This window comes from Haplochromis burtoni, unplaced genomic scaffold (genome assembly GCF_018398535.1).
Source record: "Haplochromis burtoni strain Fernald_Lab_line unplaced genomic scaffold, NCSU_Asbu1 Contig_96, whole genome shotgun sequence".
Taxonomy (NCBI): Eukaryota; Metazoa; Chordata; class Actinopteri; order Cichliformes; family Cichlidae; genus Haplochromis; species Haplochromis burtoni.
In genome coordinates, this window is record NW_024582457.1 from 1,426,580 (window position 1) to 1,446,417 (window position 19,838).

Here is a 19,838-nt window from a genome sequence, read left to right on the forward strand (position 1 = left end):
GGATCACCAAGCTGCTCTGTACCTGCATCACAGCTGGTCTGTTTGGGATCGTAGCGCTGAGCCGAGAGGCTTCGTGCATGGCGCTCCCTTATCTGCTCTTTTTCCATCTCCTCCTTCAAAATGAGCTTCCCCAAACCGGACTGAATCTACAAACACGCATACTCATAAGAGTTACACAGCTATCGAAAGCTTTTGGAAAAACAGATGTATTGCATCTAATATTGACCGTGTTTGTTGACGGTGAAGCTACTCGACCGACCTTACTGAGATGCTCCTCCTGGAGCAGCTTTCTTTTCAAAGCTTCTTCCTCCTCCTCTTCTCTAGATCTTCTCCTCCCTTCTGAACCTACAGGTTCCAAACACAAGCCGAAAAAAAACAGATGAACAAAAGCATGCGTATGGAAAGTCACGAAGACACGTCCCTGCAGGATTCCATGCTTCAAACATTCTTGAATAGTACGACCACATTCAATGTTTCATTCACATTTCAAACGTAGACAGAAAGAGAATAGATATGGCCGCCTTGTTTGGGCGCCGAGCAGGGAGAAATACACACAGTAAATGGTGGCGGGTCGAACGCAAATGTGAGACAGAGCTGACGAGACAGACAAACAGAGGGACTCATTGGAATATTTGACTACACCGACATGGCAGAAGTTTACACTTCGCCGCTCATGTCGAGTTTTAAAGATGTCAAGTACACAGAACAGCACAATGTAAGACAGACAGACAGAAGTTTGAAGTCAGTCTCAGTTATCTCTGTCCAAGTCATTTGTGGTTCCATTGCATACAGCTAAAGGCCCCGTCGTGTGCAGTAAGGGAAAGTAAAATGGAGAAACTGATGCTGCCTCAAGCAGAAAGTAACATGACAGCAACAGAAACCAAACAACGCTTCTTCAGTTTTGCGCAAGCAAAAAACACAAAAAAACGCAAAAGGCAAATACTGCTATGTCTGAACAAGAGTTTAAGCCTGGGGTAAAGCAGGGATGCAGTTAAGCTTCTGGGGGCAGCTATAGGGTTGGAAACAGGAGAGTTAGGTGGCAGTAAGGTGTCTGTTGTACCACTATGATAGCAGCGCGAACATGCCCAACAGGAGCCTACTGTACCTAACGCAGTGAGCGAGTAGGGCCAGCGATCACCCTCACTCCGTGAGCTGTCATCTGGAAAGGGAGCATGGGCAGCGGGGAAGGTGGCAGATCTGATGATCTCATCAGCAGACTTGCTTTGGCGTGCTATGGAAGCTGTATCTAGGTTGGTAACCATGGGAACTGAGCTATCAGTGTCTGGGTCACAGCCTAAACCACAAGTAAACATCTTTGCACCATCTGATCGTCAGGCTCAATGATCATTTAATCCAGGGTCATCATCATTTTCATAAATATATATAAATATACAGTCTTTCTTAACAAGCCACTCCATAACAGAAAAAGCTTGACCTTTTTTCTTATCATAGAAGAAGTGGTGGATAAGACTCATTGTGAGTATTACGCGTATAATTAAAGAAAAGCCTCGAGTGTACACGTGGGTTTCCATTTTAATGCCAGATTGTGGAATTTCCTCTTACTGTTAAGTAATATAGATAGCACACGGAGAAAGACACCGTAGTGACAGTAACGCTCATCCCCCTTTGTGAGTCTCTACTTTGAAACGTGCCACAGGTCTTGCTTGTGGTACCCACTGCACTCGCTCTTGACTCCTGGAAAATGAAGAGTGGTTATCCCGTAATTGTCACCACTCCACAAATGCTGCACAGCCTCGCTTCACCTACAGGCCAAGCGCTGCTTTTACTGCTATGACTTGTTAAGACGGACAAAGTAAAACAAGCTACAGGTCAGACATAAAAGGATTGGAGACAGACTTCAAACATTGCTTGTACACTGACGGTGGCTATGGTTAGATGAATACACAGCTTCAGTTGACCTCAATAACACATAGAGTAGTGGCTACAGTAGTGCTTCCCAACCTTTTCAATAAGAGGAACTCATTTAGACATTCATATTTTTCTTAATTTATACAAATATTGGGTTTTGGGGTTGTTTTTTTTAATTGCTTTTCATACAACTGCCAGAGTTGTGGCCTGCAACCGTAACAACAACTTCATGTTTTGCCAGTTTTTGTTAGTTTTAGCTTCATCATCTTTGGATTTTTGTGTCCACTTTGTATGTATTTTTCACACAATTCATAACAGGTATCCGGTGGGGAATCACTGACACAAATTAATCGTCAAAAGAGAATTTAGTTTCTACTGCAAAAAAGATCATAGTATAACAGGAAAGGTACCGTGTTGTTTGTAGATGGGTGGCTTTCGATAGATGTTGCTCCCCTGATCTGAAAACAGACATATGCAAAAGACATTTACAGACCATACCGTGCTTTGATGAGTAGAAATGGTTAAAAAAAAATCTAGTGTAAAAACAAACGACAGTAAGTCATGCTACACCGGGATTTACATTAAAACGTGACCTGTGATACAGCTCTATGTGTTTTTTTATTAAAAAAAGAGAGAGGGAAAAACAAAATAGCTCCCAAATGGAGAAGAAAGAAAGGAAGAAAGAAAGAGCAGTGACAGGGTGCGCTCCAGCTCCTACCTGGGAGGTGGAAATGTTTAGGGGTCTGAGAGAGAGGCGGGGTGACCGGCCGGCTGTCGGGCCTGAGCGGTAGGGGAGAGCTCCGGCCACTCGGCGGGTCGGTGCCTCCAGTGAGAAGAACCAAGAACAGAAGGTAAGCAGGGATACTGCAGGGGAACCACAATTTGAACGGTGCAACACACAGGGACCAACGGGACCAGCTGAAGTCATTCTGAATGAATGGGGCGCATTCTTTTTACTTTGGATAAATGCGATAAATGGGGCCGAGAAGAAGCAGAGCAGCGGCGTTCTGAATTTTGAGATTAAATGTTTGGGAAATGTGTTATGGGTAATGAAGTTTGATGTCTGTTAGCCTGTTTTATAATAGGAATTCAGAGTTAAGAAGTTAATACCACCCTGCATGCAGCAGCATACCGACACTATAAAGCAGTAAAACCTTTCTTTCTATCTCAGCCGCACAGTTTACTGGAGTCTGGAGACTCATTCAATGCAATACAATGCCAAAGAAATATTTATATATATATCCTTCGTTCAGCACACACAGAAGTATTAGTTAGGATGTAGGGTTTGGATTACTGATACCTCTCTAGTGCATGCAAAGATGTAAAGCACAAACACAAGGAGCCTGACAGCTACTTGGCCAAAGGTGAAGTCAAAGCAGAAGAGGAGCAGAGAGCATGTCAGCGGCTTAAAAAAGCATGGGTTTGACCGAAACATTTAGGCGAGAAATGTTGATGGGTCCAGAATGACAGAGTGGGCACTGACGGGAGTCGCTATCCAGGTGATGATGGAGATGATGTGTTGCCTCCGGGGCGGGGGGCGCAGAGAGGGGGCAGCAGATAACAGTGGAGTGGGGCCCTTACCTTGGCTATGGGGGAGGAAGTGGTGTCTGAAAGGGGAGGTGGGGCGGGAGTCACTATTTCTGGAGCCCACACTGTTACTGCACAGGGAGGAGCAGAGCTTCTGCATGCCTGTCAGAGCCTCTGCCAGGTGGGAGAAAGAGTGTGGGAGGGAGGGAGAAAAACCCCAGGACCAGGCAATAGAAGTGGACAGTACAGGACGAGGGAAGGAGATATAAGGTGAGACATTGCGGGGCAAACGATATACGGAAAATACAGAGGGGTCAAATGTTGAAAAGAAGAAATAAAAGACACCCAAAGTGAGACGTAAGGAGTATTCAAGATGAAGATTTGTTACATTCTAAAAGCAAAGTTTTATGGAAAGAACAGCAAACTCAAACTGTGTTGTAAAAGGGGCAAAACTGACTTGAAGGTAATTACTCTGCAAATGGATTGTCTGCCACGTAAATCAAAGCGAGGCAAAATAACCTCAAGTCAATTTTGGTTACGTTCAACAACACAGGGAGGGAAATGCAAACGTTAAGGCCAGGCTGAGCGAGCTCTGAATCATCATCATCACCTGTTTATCAAAGATTTTTTGGATCCACTTTATGAAAACCCTGAAATCACTACAGTAATACACACAGACACACAGACACACAAAATGAGTCTTTTCGAGGACCTACCTGGCCGGTGAAAATGCTGCGGCGACCGTGACAAAGTGGGGGTGTATCCATGACGATTATAAACTGGTGATCCTATGGAGCCCTGACTGGTGGACCTCTGAAGGATGCGTTCCCTCCTGTCGTAAGATCCCTGTCAACACAACCGAGTGATTACACAAGCTTCTGATGAACGAGAGCGCACTACACTGGACTGTATTTACTGTCGCCTACAGCAGGACAGTGAGTTTGATGGATTCGCTCACCTCACCAGATGGGGTTGGCGACATGTTTCTTGAGGACTACAAAGAAATCAAACAACTCTGAATTATAACTTTGATTTTCACAAGAACATTAAAGGAAAAGTCGAATTAAACTTTGCTTCCTTTTTAGCCATGCATCTAACCTTGTCATCCGGCAAGGGGGAACGTTCCCTCCTGGCAGTGTGGAGCTGTGAAGGACCCAGACGTTCAGTGAGGCAAAAGATCTTTTATCACAGAGTGAAAAATATCTTAATCAGTAATAGAGTCCTTTGTGTTTATTATATCCTCTCTCTCTTTTTTTGTTGTTGTTGCATAAGAAAAAATCCGTCCGGAGGAAAATCATGTCTCATTTGAGTTTTATTCATGGACCGTTTTTGTGTGCACACAATAAGAAGCACGCAGTCTGTGTGTTTACCTCTCCCACACTCTCTCGTCTCTCCTCTCTCTCATCCAGGGAGGTGGTGTACATAGGTTCATAGGTAATAAGATCGGGGCGCTCAATGTCATAAATGGCTTTGACTTTTGGAATGGCAGCTAGGTCTCTGTAATCAAGGATCTCATTGTCTACTTTTGCCTAGGGAGACAAACAAAGACAAACGTGCACACATACACAAGAGTACAGGGAGATTACTACTGCTGTGCAAGGTGCAGCTGTCAAACAGCAGTTATGCTAAAAAAGGTGTGGGAAGGGTAATATCATTGACAGTATTTACAGAATCTATTCAGACTGTAGCTCTGTTTGTGACATTTCTTACATAGATAGTGTGACCCGGTGAGCCAGGTATGCTTGAACCAGGTCTGGAACAAATACTCTCAGACGACGACCTCGTCGGCTATGAAAAAGAAAACACAAATGTGGCTGTTAGTCACATCAATACCTGTCAGAGCAGTTAGCCTACCAGGATCCACAGCCCACTGGCACCTGCATATTAGCCAGGATTGTCACCTGGATATTATGCATTATTAGTACACGGTTGGTCTTTATACTGTATGAGGGATGAGAGGGAACGGCAACCCCTGTATTTACGTTTCATGAATTATATGAAGTACTTTGGAACACTAACATGTCATCTCATGATTAAGTCATTCATTTGCAAATTTGCAAAGTGAATGAGTGATTTAGTGCTGTGATTTGATGTTCTTAAGGACCTCATGCCTGCTTATGGGAAATGAACTGTCTGAATGGCAGCAGCAGGTCTGCACGTGGCATAATTGAAGCTTTTCGCCGAATGGGTAAATGTTGATTTTAGGAAAAAGCCACATCAGTCGTCTGTGTCAGCTCGTCTGCTCCTTTAAATGTGCGAGCACCTTTGTCTCATGCGCCGTCGACATGTTCAAAGACAGGACTGAATGGCTCCGTATGACACACAGAGAGAGGGCACTGCAGGCTGTCTCCAGCAGATGGCAGCATACAGTGCACTGTGTCCTATGGACATGGTGGAACACAGGATGATGCCATCTCATAGCCAATAGCGAAATACAGTACCTGCCTTTCTGTTTTTTGGAGGAATAAGAGGGACGGAGGCATTAGCTGTGGAGGAAGGGAGAGGGGGAGGGGGTTTCACAGGACATCACACAGGGGTTGTACCTTTGCTGCCCGACTCACAGTTCACACATACATCAAGGTGAACGTGGCCACGCGTAAATATGCATATGAACAAATATTTATATACACACACATAACACATGGAAAGGCAAACACACACACATACACACACACACACACACACACACCTGCTTCAACAGGCAAATTATTTTACAGCACAGTAAGTTAAATTTTAACAGCAAGGGAGTGATAAAAGTGTGTTTAGTTAAATATTCCAAACTCTATCTTTTCCTGTAAAACATTTCCGTGACACATAAAAAACCCCAAAAGGTCCCAGATTCCTACCCGCTCCCTGTGCCTTTCTTCTGTTCTCGTGGTGTTCTTGCACCCAGGATGCCAGACTGTTGACCCTGTGCAGGGAGACAGAGAGAATAGATTCAGGTTAAAATGATTAAACACATAAATTAAATTTTATTCATAAGAGCTGCTCATGCTCTAATCAGGGGTTGTAAAACATAAGGCCCATGGGGCAGAATTGGCCCAGCAAAGACTCCATTTCGGCCCGGGGGGGGGGGGGGGGGGGGAGGGAAGGTAGGAGAGGGGAACAAGGGAAAAAAGTTTCAATTTTTAACTGTATTTTCACAAGTTTTACAGCTTTTTTCTATTGATAAAGACTTCAATATGTAATTAAATAATAAATAAACAATCAAATAGCCTAAATAATTCATATTTTGTCATTACCTAACTATAGAAATTTGTGTTTTTTCACAATAGCTCCACAGTAAAAAAAAAAAAAGAAAAAAGAAAAAAAAGGAACAAATAAATCTGGACCAACTGTAATTTTACACACTTATTTACACAATTATAGTCTTGCTGACAGAAATACTTCATTTACTGCAGCAACATTTCTATTTCATGGAGAAGAACTGAGATGAAATCGCACTTCTTTTTCTTATTGATTCTAGGATAAAGATTTCCCACTGCAGAGACCCAGAGCTGACAGTGTGCCGGGGATTCATCTTTGACAAGTTAAACATAAAAATCCACATAAGTAAGAAGACAAAGAAGGTTACGAGAGGATGCCGAATGGTCTGAGAAAGGAAGTGACGCAAATCATTTCTTATGTCCTCCACGGTCACCAAATCCCAACATCTAAGAGATTTTAGAGTGATGTGTTTTACAGTGTTTTTCAAATCTTTGGGAAAACAACAAAAGAAGTATTGCTCTGCACTTCAAGACTTAAAGAATGTTGAAAAAATGTTCATTTTGACCTCGTTTTCACCAGCTTTTCACTCCCATCATACTGCAGAGGAACCAGTCTCTGGGTTTACAGTGGCACAAACATGCGTCTGTGGCTCAGGAAGGTAATCTGAATACATCTACTGGAGTGTGGCTGTTAAAAAGACAGCTTGCAGAGAATAAAGAGCTTTGTGAGTGTGGTTTTTAGTGTATAATCTCCTATATGAATGTCAGACTATTATAATTTACACCCTTATGACAGAAATAACTACAATTTTCTTTACATTTTCTACCTCCTAATACTATTTCCTCCTTTATAGCTCTAATAGTTGAATAAAATCCGTTTCATAATGCTAAACTTTACTCAACCCAAAGAGGAGTGTTCAATTTATCAGTGTCAGTTAACAAACACACACACAAAAAAAGAAGCAAAAAGGAACAAAGTTTTGATGAGGCAGCAGCAGCACATGTAGATCCGCTCACCTTGCAGATACATCTCTTCTCCTTCTGTGAACATCTGATTGCACCTGCTGCATCGCGCACAGCTGGGGTGATAGTGCTTATCTCCTGCCTGGAAAACACGGAGCGCAAAACAGACTTGGCATCGTGGGGGGAAAAATGAAGACGAATGAAGCCTGCAGTGGGACAGGTGAAGCTGAGCTATGACTTCCAGGCAGTAAACCTTGTGCCCCACCTGCTCTCAGCTGCGCTCGCTTCCTCGAACAGCCCATGTTAGGAAAGAGAGCGTTTCATCAGATCCAGTGTGCCAGTAGTTTCCTTTCTAAAGGATTGCTTCACATGCAAATGGGCAGCAGCGGGTGAAAAAAGTTTCCCTAAAAATGCCATTCAGCATCTTTTCACGTTTTTCTCAGTAGCTCATGGAGTCAAGTGAGGATCTGTGTGACTTTACTGCATCACATTTTGAGAAATCATTTAACGTATTCCAGTCAAACATCTTACTATTTTAAAAAGATGAATATGGCGGTTCAAAAAGGCACAGTCAACCTGCTTTCAAGTATCCGACCGTCCGGCTTTGTACCTTCCTTTCATAATGTGCTCCAGTAAAATGGTCTGACAGCTAGATCGCCCAAACTTCCGTCTATACTGACGTACCACTTTGCATGTGGAGCGTTCTGTTAAAAAGCCCAAGCAACCTTGACCACGGGTGATAAATATCCAAATGAATCGCCTGCTGTATAACAACCCTCATTAAGAGGCAAGTGGCTACTCAAAGATATGAAGCCACAGACTAATATTTGCATTTTACTGCATGAGAAAAAATGACTGTGGAAGAAACTTTATAGTGCCTTCTACCCAGCACTCTGCCAAACTCAATTCCCTTTCAGCTATAATAAAAGTACTTCTGCTACATGTGCAGCGTACCATTACAGACACTCCCAATTCCTCTCGATCTCTAACAGCACCGTTAATGACCCCTACATTAATAAGCCATTCGCACTGCACTCCCAAAAGGAACAGACTATATGCAACCTGCTGATGGCTTTACAGTATTTGGCCTGGGTCTTGGGTCAGTGATTAGGCTTTCAGACTTTGGCTTTGGCTTCACTGATCCACTGGCAGCAGCTCAGGGATGAGACCCAGCAGCCTTTTCCTATTGTCATAAAGGCCTGCCTTAGTGTTGGATTACTGTAAGCCTGGTTGGCTAGCAGTGACATTTTCATACCATTAAATGACACATAACTCAGTGTCTGACCGGATCACTGTTTGCAGAACAAGCAGGCTTGCATATGCTGGAGATACTAGTGAACAGACACAGTGTAAAGGACATGCGTGTTTTTTAAGCGCAGTTCTAATAATGCCTAAAAAGTGTTTCATAACAGGTGATAGCATGGGGATACCAGTCACTTTTTAAATGTCAGATCACATTCCCTCTTATATAATATTTATATCATTTATGCCTGAGCGTGTTTTTGCAAATGTGTATTTAGGCAGGAGTTGAGAAGACCTAAAATCTGCTAAGAGTTAATCTTTTAGTTGAATACAGTCGTGTCAAGAGTCTGTTTGGCTCGGTGCAGAGGAGATTACACCAGAGATTATCAAACTACATTTCACAATTCTGCTCCATGCAACATCCCCTGTGTGTGTCTGCATGAGAAGCAGAAAGGCAGACACACTCTCAAGTATTAAAGACATCTGAATCCAAAATAATGCAAACAATCTAAACTTTAATTGTACTTTCCCAAAAATTATAATTAAAAATCATTTAAATTCTAGTGATTTAAGGATTTAAACGCTCAGGATTCCCTCAAACTTACCTAAGGCAGGTTCTCAGGAAACTCAGAGGGCGGCCACACAAAGAGATATCTGCGCATACTATGAGTTAAATGTGATATGGATGCGTGTGTGTGTCCTTACCTCTAGCACCTTCCCTGTGATGAATTGATGGCACGCCTCACACTGAACTCCAAAATGGGTCTGGTAGTCCTTCTCACAGTAGGGGGCGCCATCCCTGTGAGGCGAGAGACACACGTGGAAACGCTTGACAGTGAAATATTACATGGAGCGTGAACCCTGTGCAGGCCTAAATTCAAGCAAGCAGCCTATAATCACAGCAGATATGTGCTCCTTACTTGCTGATGTACTCCCCGGTCAGCACTTTGTTGCAGGCCTTACACTTAAAGCAGCCCAGATGCCACTGTTTGTCCAAAGCAAGGAGAGCCTGTCCGTTCTTAATGTCTCGGCCACATCCTGCGCAATCTACGAAAGCAAAATAGGCGTTGTTTAAAAAGAACACACACACAACAAGAACATGAGTTAAAAGTTGAAGGAAGAATCTAATTAATACTTTGTTTGAAGGCTTGTTTAAAATAAAAACGCAGCCTTTACATACTAGCTGAGGCATCTTGTCACTTCTGACCCAAGACACTAGATGGTGATAGAGTGTAACCAGCAGCGTTCTGACAGCTGCCGCTTCCTATCATCCACTTCTCTCCTATCATGGTTCTAAAAGCTCCATCCATAAGCAAGTAGGATCCCGAGGCTCTAAAAGTGTAAGAGGTTGGTTTCTAAATGAACAATCTTCTTGTCATCTCTTCTTTAATGAATAGAGGATGAAAGGAACGCAGAGCCGACCGCAACCACAGGGGATGATAACTACGTGAGGCATAACAAGGTTGGGATGATGACGTGAGCAGAATCAGCATGCCTTATTTATAGGTGACCTTGTCTAAAAGCTCTCGAAACACCAACAGAGACACCAGTGGGGGATGAGGGAGGGAGAGAGGCAGCTAGAAAGAGCAGGAAGAGGAAGAGAAGGAAGAAAGAGAGGATCCAGAAGAGGAGGGGGGGTTTGAGGGCCACACAATCCAGAGGAAATGCACGGCCATGCATTATTTAGCGAGACCTGTCCTTGGTGTTATACATAAAGGAAAACGGATGGTCGGCACATGAGGCTGGGAGAGGTGGAGGATCTCCCTGAATGCTACAAGTTCTTTGTTTTTACTTCAATTGTAAGTAGGTTTTAAGGGAACTCCTGCACTGTGATGTGGAAAAGAACCATTTTTAAACCTGCTTAACCCCTTAGGATTTCGCTTCTGCTTTGCCTTCTGCTCACCTTACATACAAGGTCTTAAATAATCAGGCCCAGTCTTATCTTAAAGACTACATAGCACCATATCACTCCAGTATGCTGCAGGCTTACTTGTGGTTCAGTTGACAGACACCCTCTACTTTTAAGATCAGATTTAAATCTTTCCTTTTTGTAAAAGCTTATAATTAGGGTTGAATCAGGTGACCCTGAACCCTCCCTTAGTTACGCTGAAAAAGGCCTAGACTGCTGAGGGCTTCCCATGATGCACACCGAGTGTTTCCTCTTCACTCGTCTCTTTTCACTCTCTCTGTTTATTTACCTGCATTTAATCATCATGTTATGATTAAACTCTGCTTCTTTCCACAGTGTGTCTTTGTCCTGCCTTCCTTCCCTCACACCTGACCAGTCACCACAGATGGCCGCCCCTCCCCAAGCCTGGTTCTACCAGAGGTTTCTTTCTGCTTAAAGGGAGCTTTTCCTTCCCACTGTCACCAAATTCTTGCTCAGAGCGGGTCGTTTGTTTGTCAGGGTTTTCTGTCTATTATATAGAGTCTTAATATTACAATATAAAGCACCTCAGGGCAACTGTGTTTTGGTGTTACAGTATATAACTAAAACAGAATCAAACTGGCAGTTTGGCATGTAGGGAAATTTACTTTTGTGCCAAAGGTTTGACGATCGCTTGATACCACTTTATCATCTTTATTTATCAAATATGAACCTTCCCGGCAGTATTTTCCCAACGGTACCTGAACCTCTCACTAATTAACCGTTTTTAAAACAATAAATCTTGTTTGTTTAATCATTATGAAAACAAAAGAGTGAAAACTATTGACTAACTAACTTACAGCTATAACTTCATATCAAATACAGCGGAAGGCAAAATATCAGACTAGTAGTTTATTTGGCTTCAATGCCGGAAACAGTTACGTACAAACAGTTCTTTAAACCGAGAATCTCTAGATTCATTAAAAAGAATCATTAAAAAGAATTTTAATGTTGCTTGACCAGAGCGGACCCTACTCATTACACTACACAGCCCTGTGGTATATATTCCCCATGATCCCAGGCTCTGTTGATCCCAGGCACAGCTGTGCAAATATTCTCTTTAAAATTCTCTCTAAAAGTTTATTTTTCTTTTATTTATTCATTTTTGTTTGCTTAATCAAAGATGAACACCAGATTTTCTTTACTTTTGAGTCTTTTTGATCTGCGGTTCAGCATTACTCTTGAACTTGCTTGGCCTGATTCTAGCAGCACCGACTATCACACAGTTAAACGTCGAGCACATTTAGACAACGAATTATTGAACATGCAGCTTTCCTCACAGCCAAGCTGCAGCAGCACCTGCAAGTCTGGAGCTTAAAGTGTGCACTTGTGGTGACGTGGCTTTGTAGACGTAACAACAATCCAGCATGCTGCTGATTATCTTGTGCTAACTACATTGGCCTTTAGAGCTTTTCCAGTGTGTCTCTGGGCAATTGCTCACAACTGTTTAAGATCTCAAATAAATCGAGAAACACTTTTTACAGAAGTCATTACTGGTTCATGTAACTTCTCAAGTTAAGAATTGAAATACTTTAAAATTACCATGTGGATAGAAATGACTATAAAGTCTGTGGGTACAAAGTTTATGAGTAAGTAATGAATGACCCACGGACAGGCACAACTCCACATTTATTATAGATTTTCACATTGAACTGATTTTAAATTAATGCTAATAATGTGTGGGCAAGATGACTGATATGGACCTGAAAATTATTCTTCACAGCCAAAACATTACCACTAAACTGACTGGTCAACAGCTACATTAAATGCCACGTATGAATCAGGTCTGGAGGCTACGATTTTCCAGACTTTTTGTTTCTCTAAAACCAAATAAATTCCAATAATTCACTTTCAGTTCAAGTGTAAAGTCTATCAAACTATCATTGTGTGAAGGTTAATTCCTTTCTGTTTGTGTAACAGACAATGGCTACTCACTGCTGGAGCCCAGGATGTCCTTTGGTCCTGGAGACATGGGCTCGACACAGTATTGACAGAGACAGTCCTTTCCATTAAAGGTCACCCTGTCCCCGGCAGGAAACGGTCGTCTAGAAGCGGGGTGACATCAACAACCAGTCAACAAAGCTGCGCTCCCATGGTAAGTGTAAGAGTTTATTAGCTGTGACTTGCAGGTTGTTTGACGGTGGTGAAGATGACAGGGCCCAATGATGCGGATGTATGTCAACACTGTCAGCCTGGGGAGCTCATTTAGTCAGATGACGTAGACATGACACACAGCATGCTACTGTAAACTGTCTACTGGAATTACTCCTGCCATGAACTTTGCTTGTCCATGACAATCATTCCACGGAAAATTAAATTGTAGCTAAAATGGAGAGTCACACATGAATCCAAGAAAGTAAGACATGAGCAGCGTTAAAGAGAAGCACCTGTGTTGATTTTGCTATATTATAGAAGATATATTTTCAACTCAGAATATCATGTAATTGCAATTAGCAACTTTTCATACTTCACATCCCATATTTTATATTTTAGAGCTTATTTTAACAACTTATTGCTGCTTGTTGGTGCTCATTATTATTTTGCAATGCAATCACACTTACCACATGCCAACCTGGTGAAAGCAGTGAATGTCTTACTTGCAGATGGTGCAGACGAAGCAGGAAGGGTGGTAGGTCTTGCCCAGAGCAGTAACCACTTCTCCCTCAACAAAGTCCCCACAGCCATTGCAGCGGGTACCGTGCATGCGTTGGTAGTCCAGCGTGCACAGATAGTCTCCATTTTTCATGAAGAAGCCCCCCTGGGCAAGGTCACAGCCACATACTATAGGAGACACACAAATTGGCACTCAGTGAGTCAGGTCATTTAATGCTTTAAGGCGTTCAACCATCAAGGCTCACAACTTGTCCATGGCTCAGTGGCTTTTTTAACAACTGCTAGCCTGGAGTGTGTGAAATGGACGATGACGGGAAAATCACTGAAAAACACATATTAATAGCTCTGTGTGTACAATGGGAAGCAGAACGAAAAATCCTCTCATCAGCAGTGTTCACAGCCAGGCTATTAAAAAAAATCTTCTCGCTATGAAACATTGTTGCATTTAGAGTTCACGTCTATCAGTCTGCACTACTCTGGCAAGGCTTTTTTCACTTTATAGGTTCAATGCAACAACAATTCGGCAATTGTCCAGCCCAGGAAATAACTGTGATCTGTTTTGGAAGATAACTTGCTCAAAATGTTTGGTACTACACTGATAGCCTACAACAAGCTTCCTTCTATTCAAATGTAACCTTGTCATCTACACAAACATTCAAAACTGACAAGGTAAGAAATAGAAATTCACAAACAACTGAGGTGTTTGTGTGACAAATAAAATATTTTTACTACTCGGAATTTGTATGGCTGAACTTTGTGTTGGCATTACAACTGACTTAAATAATCATATGTGTGTAATAAAAAAAATCTGTGTGTATAAAAACTATCAGTTAAAGTAAGTATTTGTCTTTCATATAGTACTCAGAACATAGTATTCACTTATTAAAGAACATTATTAGATTTTGTTTTAGGAATTCCAAACGTTACACTTTACATTAAACAGAACATCAGTCATTGCAACATAATGAGAGAAGGTTGCACATTTTCATCATCAGCTTGCCCGTACGGAATATTTCAACCCTCCATAATAATCACTCAATCCGTGCAGTTCACCATTTTAGCACCGAAGAGAGAGCCTGCGAATTCAATAGCCCTTCGGAAATGCCAGAGCTAAGAGGGAAAATATTTTGATGTTTGAGATAACTGCACCTAATCATTCTTATGCAATGAGGCACGCTAAATCCTGGGGATGAATGGGAGCGGGTGAGGGAGTGAATCAGATTTAATTGCATTAAGACTCAGACATGATGAGATTAGCTTGTAAACTAAGTGAGTCAATAGGAAAACCAGCAGTGGAGATTTGATGTCCAGCTGCCCTGGCTTTTCAAAAGATACATGCCATTATGTAAAATGCCTTTTTAGAACCTCAGTGAGGTCGACTTATTGAATTGAAATGAAAATAACTGCAATGAAACAGAAACTTTTGTGCATTTAATGAAATTAAAGTGTACAAAAGGAGGCTATTTGGGATCCATCTGCAAAGGCATCTCTGAGTGTCAGAGCTCAGTCAGCCTGAGGATTACTACTAGTGAGGTTGGAGACTGATAAAAGCATACATCCAATTAAAGCAAGGACCAGGACACCGAGTCTTTTGGCTACTAAAGCTGTACTAGTGTCTACTTTGGCAACCTTCTCATTATCCTTATCATGCTTTTATCACTCCTGTGGCATGCACATGTAAAGGACCGAATTAGGCACTAATCTCACCGTTTGCTTGTGTTATTCTAGGCTCTCGATGAAGTAAGCTAACTCTTAGCACTCCAGTCTTGGATTAACTACAAAGGTTTTAGCAGAGCTGGCCCAAAGTGAGATGGGTTGATCAGCTGTGGGTGGCTACATAGTTCTCATGCCGGAGTGCTAGAAACCTATCGGTAATAAAGCTTAATGAACAAGGATTTGCACTGTTTCTTGTCATAGTAGACAGGATGGCACTTTAATTGAACAATGCAGGTCTGAGAAGTGAAGACGAGTCATGCCACCATGCATCCGTCCAGTCGGAAGGTCACAGAAAGGACGTTGTGGCATTAAGGAACTTGACTGGTCCTATAGTTCAAACTTTGTATGGACGGGATGCATTCTGGGACAGCAAAGGAAGAAAGAACTGTTTATTTGCACTATCGTGCTTCCTGAGTACAAACAGCGAGGAACATTCTTCATAACAAAACAAAAAAAAAATCAAACCAGTTCATTAAGTAGCACGGACTGAATGAAAGGCAGCTAATGTCCTACTATTGTGACAGGATCAAATTAGCAGAGAATTTTAAAACTTCACACTTTGGCTGCCAATTTTCACATAACTCCCACATTTTTCTTCTCCCGTTTAGTCTTAGTGGTATGAAAGATCATTTTTAAATTGTAAACACATGACTTATTTACTAACAACTGGTCTGTATTTTAATATTAAAGGCTTTCTGACATGGAATAAAGGTGAGAGAAATCACATGCAGTAAATACTAGTAAAGATATTTACTCATATATAATCCCCAAAGCAGTTTACCTCTTTACTGGAATTCTTGATAACACTTTATAATATGGCACAGGAATAACTATGCTATAAATAAATTTAAGTAGTGTGTAGGCAATTTTAATTAATGCATAACTGCATGATTTTAACAAACAATATTTCCTTATTTTCCATCCTAAGTACATTTTTTGGGACACATTAGAGAGTGGATTAATCTTTCATTTTTACATCTTTACTTTGTTACATCTCCATCTTTATTATTCACACCAAGCCAGCTTTTTAAAAATACAATCCTTTTGAAGGTTATGTTTGAAGTGTGGTTGAGGAGAAAAAAAAAGACCATAATCAACATCAAAGGTGTAAAAATGCAAGATAATAATCTAAGAGAGGAAAATATTGTTTGTTTTTCTGCAGAATTGCTATGAAATTATGTACAAAATACTTCCACTGTACTCAAAATTACTTACAACATAATTTGTGTTTCCTTCTCATGTAAAATACCAGAAGTTATGCAATACTTAAAATTACTACTTAAATTTACTTATAGTATTACTATTTCTTTGTTTCCTGACTTGTTATCCCCATATTCTAGCGTACCTAATTTATTTATTTGTAGGAAAATATAATTTGATTATAATTTCAAATAAAATGTATTTATTGTATACTGTACCTTTACATGTGAAGCACTTGAGGTGAAAGTGCTTGTTCTGCACCCGGAGCACCTCGCCCTTACATGGCTGCCCACACTTGTAGCACTGAATTAGGGGCTTCTCTGTAGAGTGGTGGCGTGTGTCCTGCGCATGAGCCACTGCAAAAGAAAGCAGGCACAATATCAACATTACTGCTGAGCTGTAATGCTGATGAGCCACGGGAATTGCTAGACGTGGCAGTCAATATGGTTTTTGTGACATCTCCTATAGTCAACAGTATTAGCATGCTCGGCACAAGGACCTGAATCTGCAACATCTCACAAACAGCAGAGCTGAAGAACAAGTGCTCAGAGCCTGTCAGCGTAAAAAGAAAAAGAATGACATTGAGCAGGACAGCGCAACTTTGGGTTCTTGGCCAGAGAGACTCTCTGGAGAACATCAGTCTAAATATAGTCTGTCTCCGTCAGTTGAGGATGGACAGTCAAAATGCTGAGGGGAGCAAGGCTTGGTAAATAGAGCACTAAAAGGGTATTGATAAAGACTGTTTCACTATTGAGTTTAATGTACTTTCATTCTCAAAGGAAAACCTAATTTAGAGTTATGGACCATTTACTGTCTCTGGCTAGCTTATCGTCCCAATAATCATTTGACTCTTTTTGACATGTAAGTGCAAATAAAGCTAGAGTCCATCCGGCAATGGGGTCACACTAACTGCAGAACCAGTGACTTCTGAGACAACTCTGCCTGCTGACAGCATCTTTCCTGTTTGTGACATTGTTGCACTGGCAAATCTTTGGACAAACTGGCAGACACATAAACACTGACACAAAACCACCTGCTCCAGTAGATGTCCTCAGGACCACATTTTTGAATGAAAACACAGACACACACGCTTAGACTCACAAAGTAAAAACCAGCCTCTAATAAAACAGAAGAGACGTCACTTTTGCTGTGACTGAGTAACTCACTCTATAAAAGCCATGAATGAATAAAACAATGGTAGGCAGCAAATAACAGTTTTATAAAGGCAGACACATGTCCATGATGTACTGAGAGTGTGCACGCATGAGGAGAAAGCGAGAATGTAAAGGAGCGGAGCCACTTTATAAAGGACACGAGTCTTTTAGTGCCGCTTGGAGCTTAATGTTTATGTCAGCATTCTATCGCGCTCAAGATGACAATGTCAGCATTGCTGATGTTATGAAGGTGCATTGCTCACTATGTTAGCGAGCTTAGATTTATTGACTGTTAACGCATTCATATACATTGGTGGTAATTATTATAAATTACTACCAATCACAAACACAAGAAGGTCTTATGCAATATACACCAAATATTCAAATTTGGATTAATTGAAGATTAACTGAACTAGATTAATTGAAAAAAGACTGTTGGAACTACACTTCATGTCACTCCATTTAATAGTTATTATTAATCTAATGGCTCTCTTCCATAGTTTCCTGTTCCCTCACCTCCATTTGTGGCAGATGGCTGCCTCTCCCAGAGCCTGGTTCTGCCTGAGAGTCTTCCTGTTAAAAGGCCGTTTTTCCTTCTCACTGTCGCCAAGTCTTTAGCTTACAATATAAAACACATTGAGGCGACGCAAGTCAGGGCAATCATAGGTAATTCCTATGGGAACCATGAATGTCTAGACCAAGAAAGGCACCAGTCTATCAAAAAAAGTTGGTTCTGTGGACGTGAAAATTGGGATGGTATCCGAGGATAACCAAACTCAGTGAGGCTCATCTTTAAGGCCATGAATGCCTATATCAACATTCAAAGCAATGGAACAAACTGAGAAACAGATTGAGATTTTTCAGTCTGAACTAAAGTAGTGCAACCACTAACATGGCTATAACATACTTGTTGTTCAGCCTCAGATCTTAATGTACAAACACATTTAGACATCATGTTCTTGGTGTGAGGTATTTTGACCATCGTTAGAATTATATAAGGCTAGGCTATTAATGGCAAGCAGCACCAGCATTATTTTTAGATCCACGATCTATCAGCATATGGCATTCCTCACTTAACACTTTGGGCATCCCTCTTAAAGACAGACGTTAATCTGCCACTATTGCACGGAACGTAAATACCGCTGCAGTGTCGCACTGCACACAGCTTATCAGCTGTTTGAAACCAGCAGATTATTTGACAGTCGGGAGCTTTAGCTGGCAAGGAGGCTTTCGCTTTTCCTTCTTTTGTTACTTCTTTCTGTCTCTTTTTCAAACAAAGACATACCCACACAAATATGCAGAGTCACAGTGAGAACAGACATGAAAGGCTCTTTTCTCTTTCTGCTCTGCAGTAGATCATTAGTCTGCAAGGCTAAAATAAGACACCGCCAAAATAGCGAATACTGAAATAGTATCACGAACAATCGATGGTCTACCAAAGAAAGAGATTACTCTGGACTTCTGATGACTTGCCCTACCTTGTGTCCCATTATTTACGTTTAGACTGGCTTACTAATGTTTAAAGACGGCAGAAAGAGAAGTCCAATTATTTTAAAAGGCATTTCAGCTATTTTTGATTTAAACTTGACTAAACCTTTATTGTGGCAACTCCTAAAAGGAATAACAACAACATAACATTATTCTATTTACATTTTGAAACACAAAGGTACAGAGTAGTTGTGAGATAACAGGAAAAAAAGGTGGACTATGAGTGGAGGATCTTTCTCCTTGGTGTTTCTGATGTGATTACACTCAGCAGGACAATGACTCATTTCTGGGCGAACCAGACTACTGTAAGAGTAAATGGAGTCCCAGCAGCTCTGTATGTGACATTGCACCTCGATGGAAAAACAGAGGCCATCTGGGTAACCGCTCTCATGAAAAATATCCAATCCAATAAGTCAGCCTCAGGAACATGCTAGAACAACTTAAAGGCCATTTCTTTTTCTTTCTTTCTTTTTGGTCGCATTTACTCGTACCAGTAGTAATAACACTGTGCTCATGAAGGAAACTGACAAGATTTAGTAGTATAAATAAAACGAGGAGGAAATTTTATATATAATTGTATATTTCTAACGATGGTCTAAATGTTAGCTGATCAGGCCAACTTGTACAAAAACTGACAAATGAAGTAACTACAATGACATAAAACCAAGAGCTAGTTTAATACTTCAACTTAACGTTAATCAAATAAAAAATAACTAAATACCTAAGTCAAATATCAAACGAACAAAAAAAAAAAAAAACATTTAAAGTTGCTGCATCTCCAAACACCCCCATTAGCACTTCCTCTGTTTGGGAATGCTACATTCCAAGGCCCATCTTTTGTTTATTTGACACATGACCTTAGCTGCCGGAAGCCTGACAAGTGAAATGTGTGTCAAAAACGAAGATAAGAAAATGTGTTCTACAAAGTGCTGG

At 41.2% G+C, this 19,838-nt stretch overlaps 1 protein-coding gene across 24 annotated transcripts in view; it reads right to left on the reverse strand.

Moving 5' to 3' along the window:
* ablim1a (actin binding LIM protein 1a) overlaps window positions 1–19,838 on the reverse strand; it is a 41,664-nt gene that overhangs the window by 4,002 nt on the left and 17,824 nt on the right. For 7 of the 24 annotated variants that reach the window (XR_006054633.1, XR_006054634.1, XM_042222863.1 and 4 more), the window contains exons 2-20: window positions 16,482–16,619; window positions 13,332–13,515; window positions 12,670–12,779; window positions 9,728–9,854; window positions 9,513–9,606; window positions 7,620–7,707; window positions 6,243–6,307; window positions 5,838–5,882; window positions 5,107–5,184; window positions 4,767–4,925; window positions 4,495–4,539; window positions 4,355–4,390; window positions 4,113–4,242; window positions 3,451–3,570; window positions 2,588–2,692; window positions 2,280–2,327; window positions 1,106–1,294; window positions 260–345; window positions 23–146 (exon numbers count right to left, since the gene is read on the reverse strand). Coding sequence is in view for 22 of the 24 variants with exons in the window: in XM_042222863.1 (XP_042078797.1) it covers window positions 23–146; window positions 260–345; window positions 1,106–1,294; window positions 2,280–2,327; window positions 2,588–2,692; window positions 3,451–3,570; window positions 4,113–4,242; window positions 4,355–4,390; window positions 4,495–4,539; window positions 4,767–4,925; window positions 5,107–5,184; window positions 5,838–5,882; window positions 6,243–6,307; window positions 7,620–7,707; window positions 9,513–9,606; window positions 9,728–9,854; window positions 12,670–12,779; window positions 13,332–13,515; window positions 16,482–16,619 (1,971 nt within the window). In the remaining 2 variants the exon portion in view is untranslated. The remainder of the gene's footprint in view (window positions 1–22; window positions 147–259; window positions 346–1,105; window positions 1,295–2,279; window positions 2,328–2,587; window positions 2,693–3,450; window positions 3,571–4,112; window positions 4,243–4,354; window positions 4,391–4,494; window positions 4,540–4,766; window positions 4,926–5,106; window positions 5,185–5,837; window positions 5,883–6,242; window positions 6,308–7,619; window positions 7,708–9,512; window positions 9,607–9,727; window positions 9,855–12,669; window positions 12,780–13,331; window positions 13,516–16,481; window positions 16,620–19,838) is intronic. The other 17 variants (XM_042222870.1, XM_042222859.1, XM_042222869.1 and 14 more) reach the window with 14 other exon arrangements.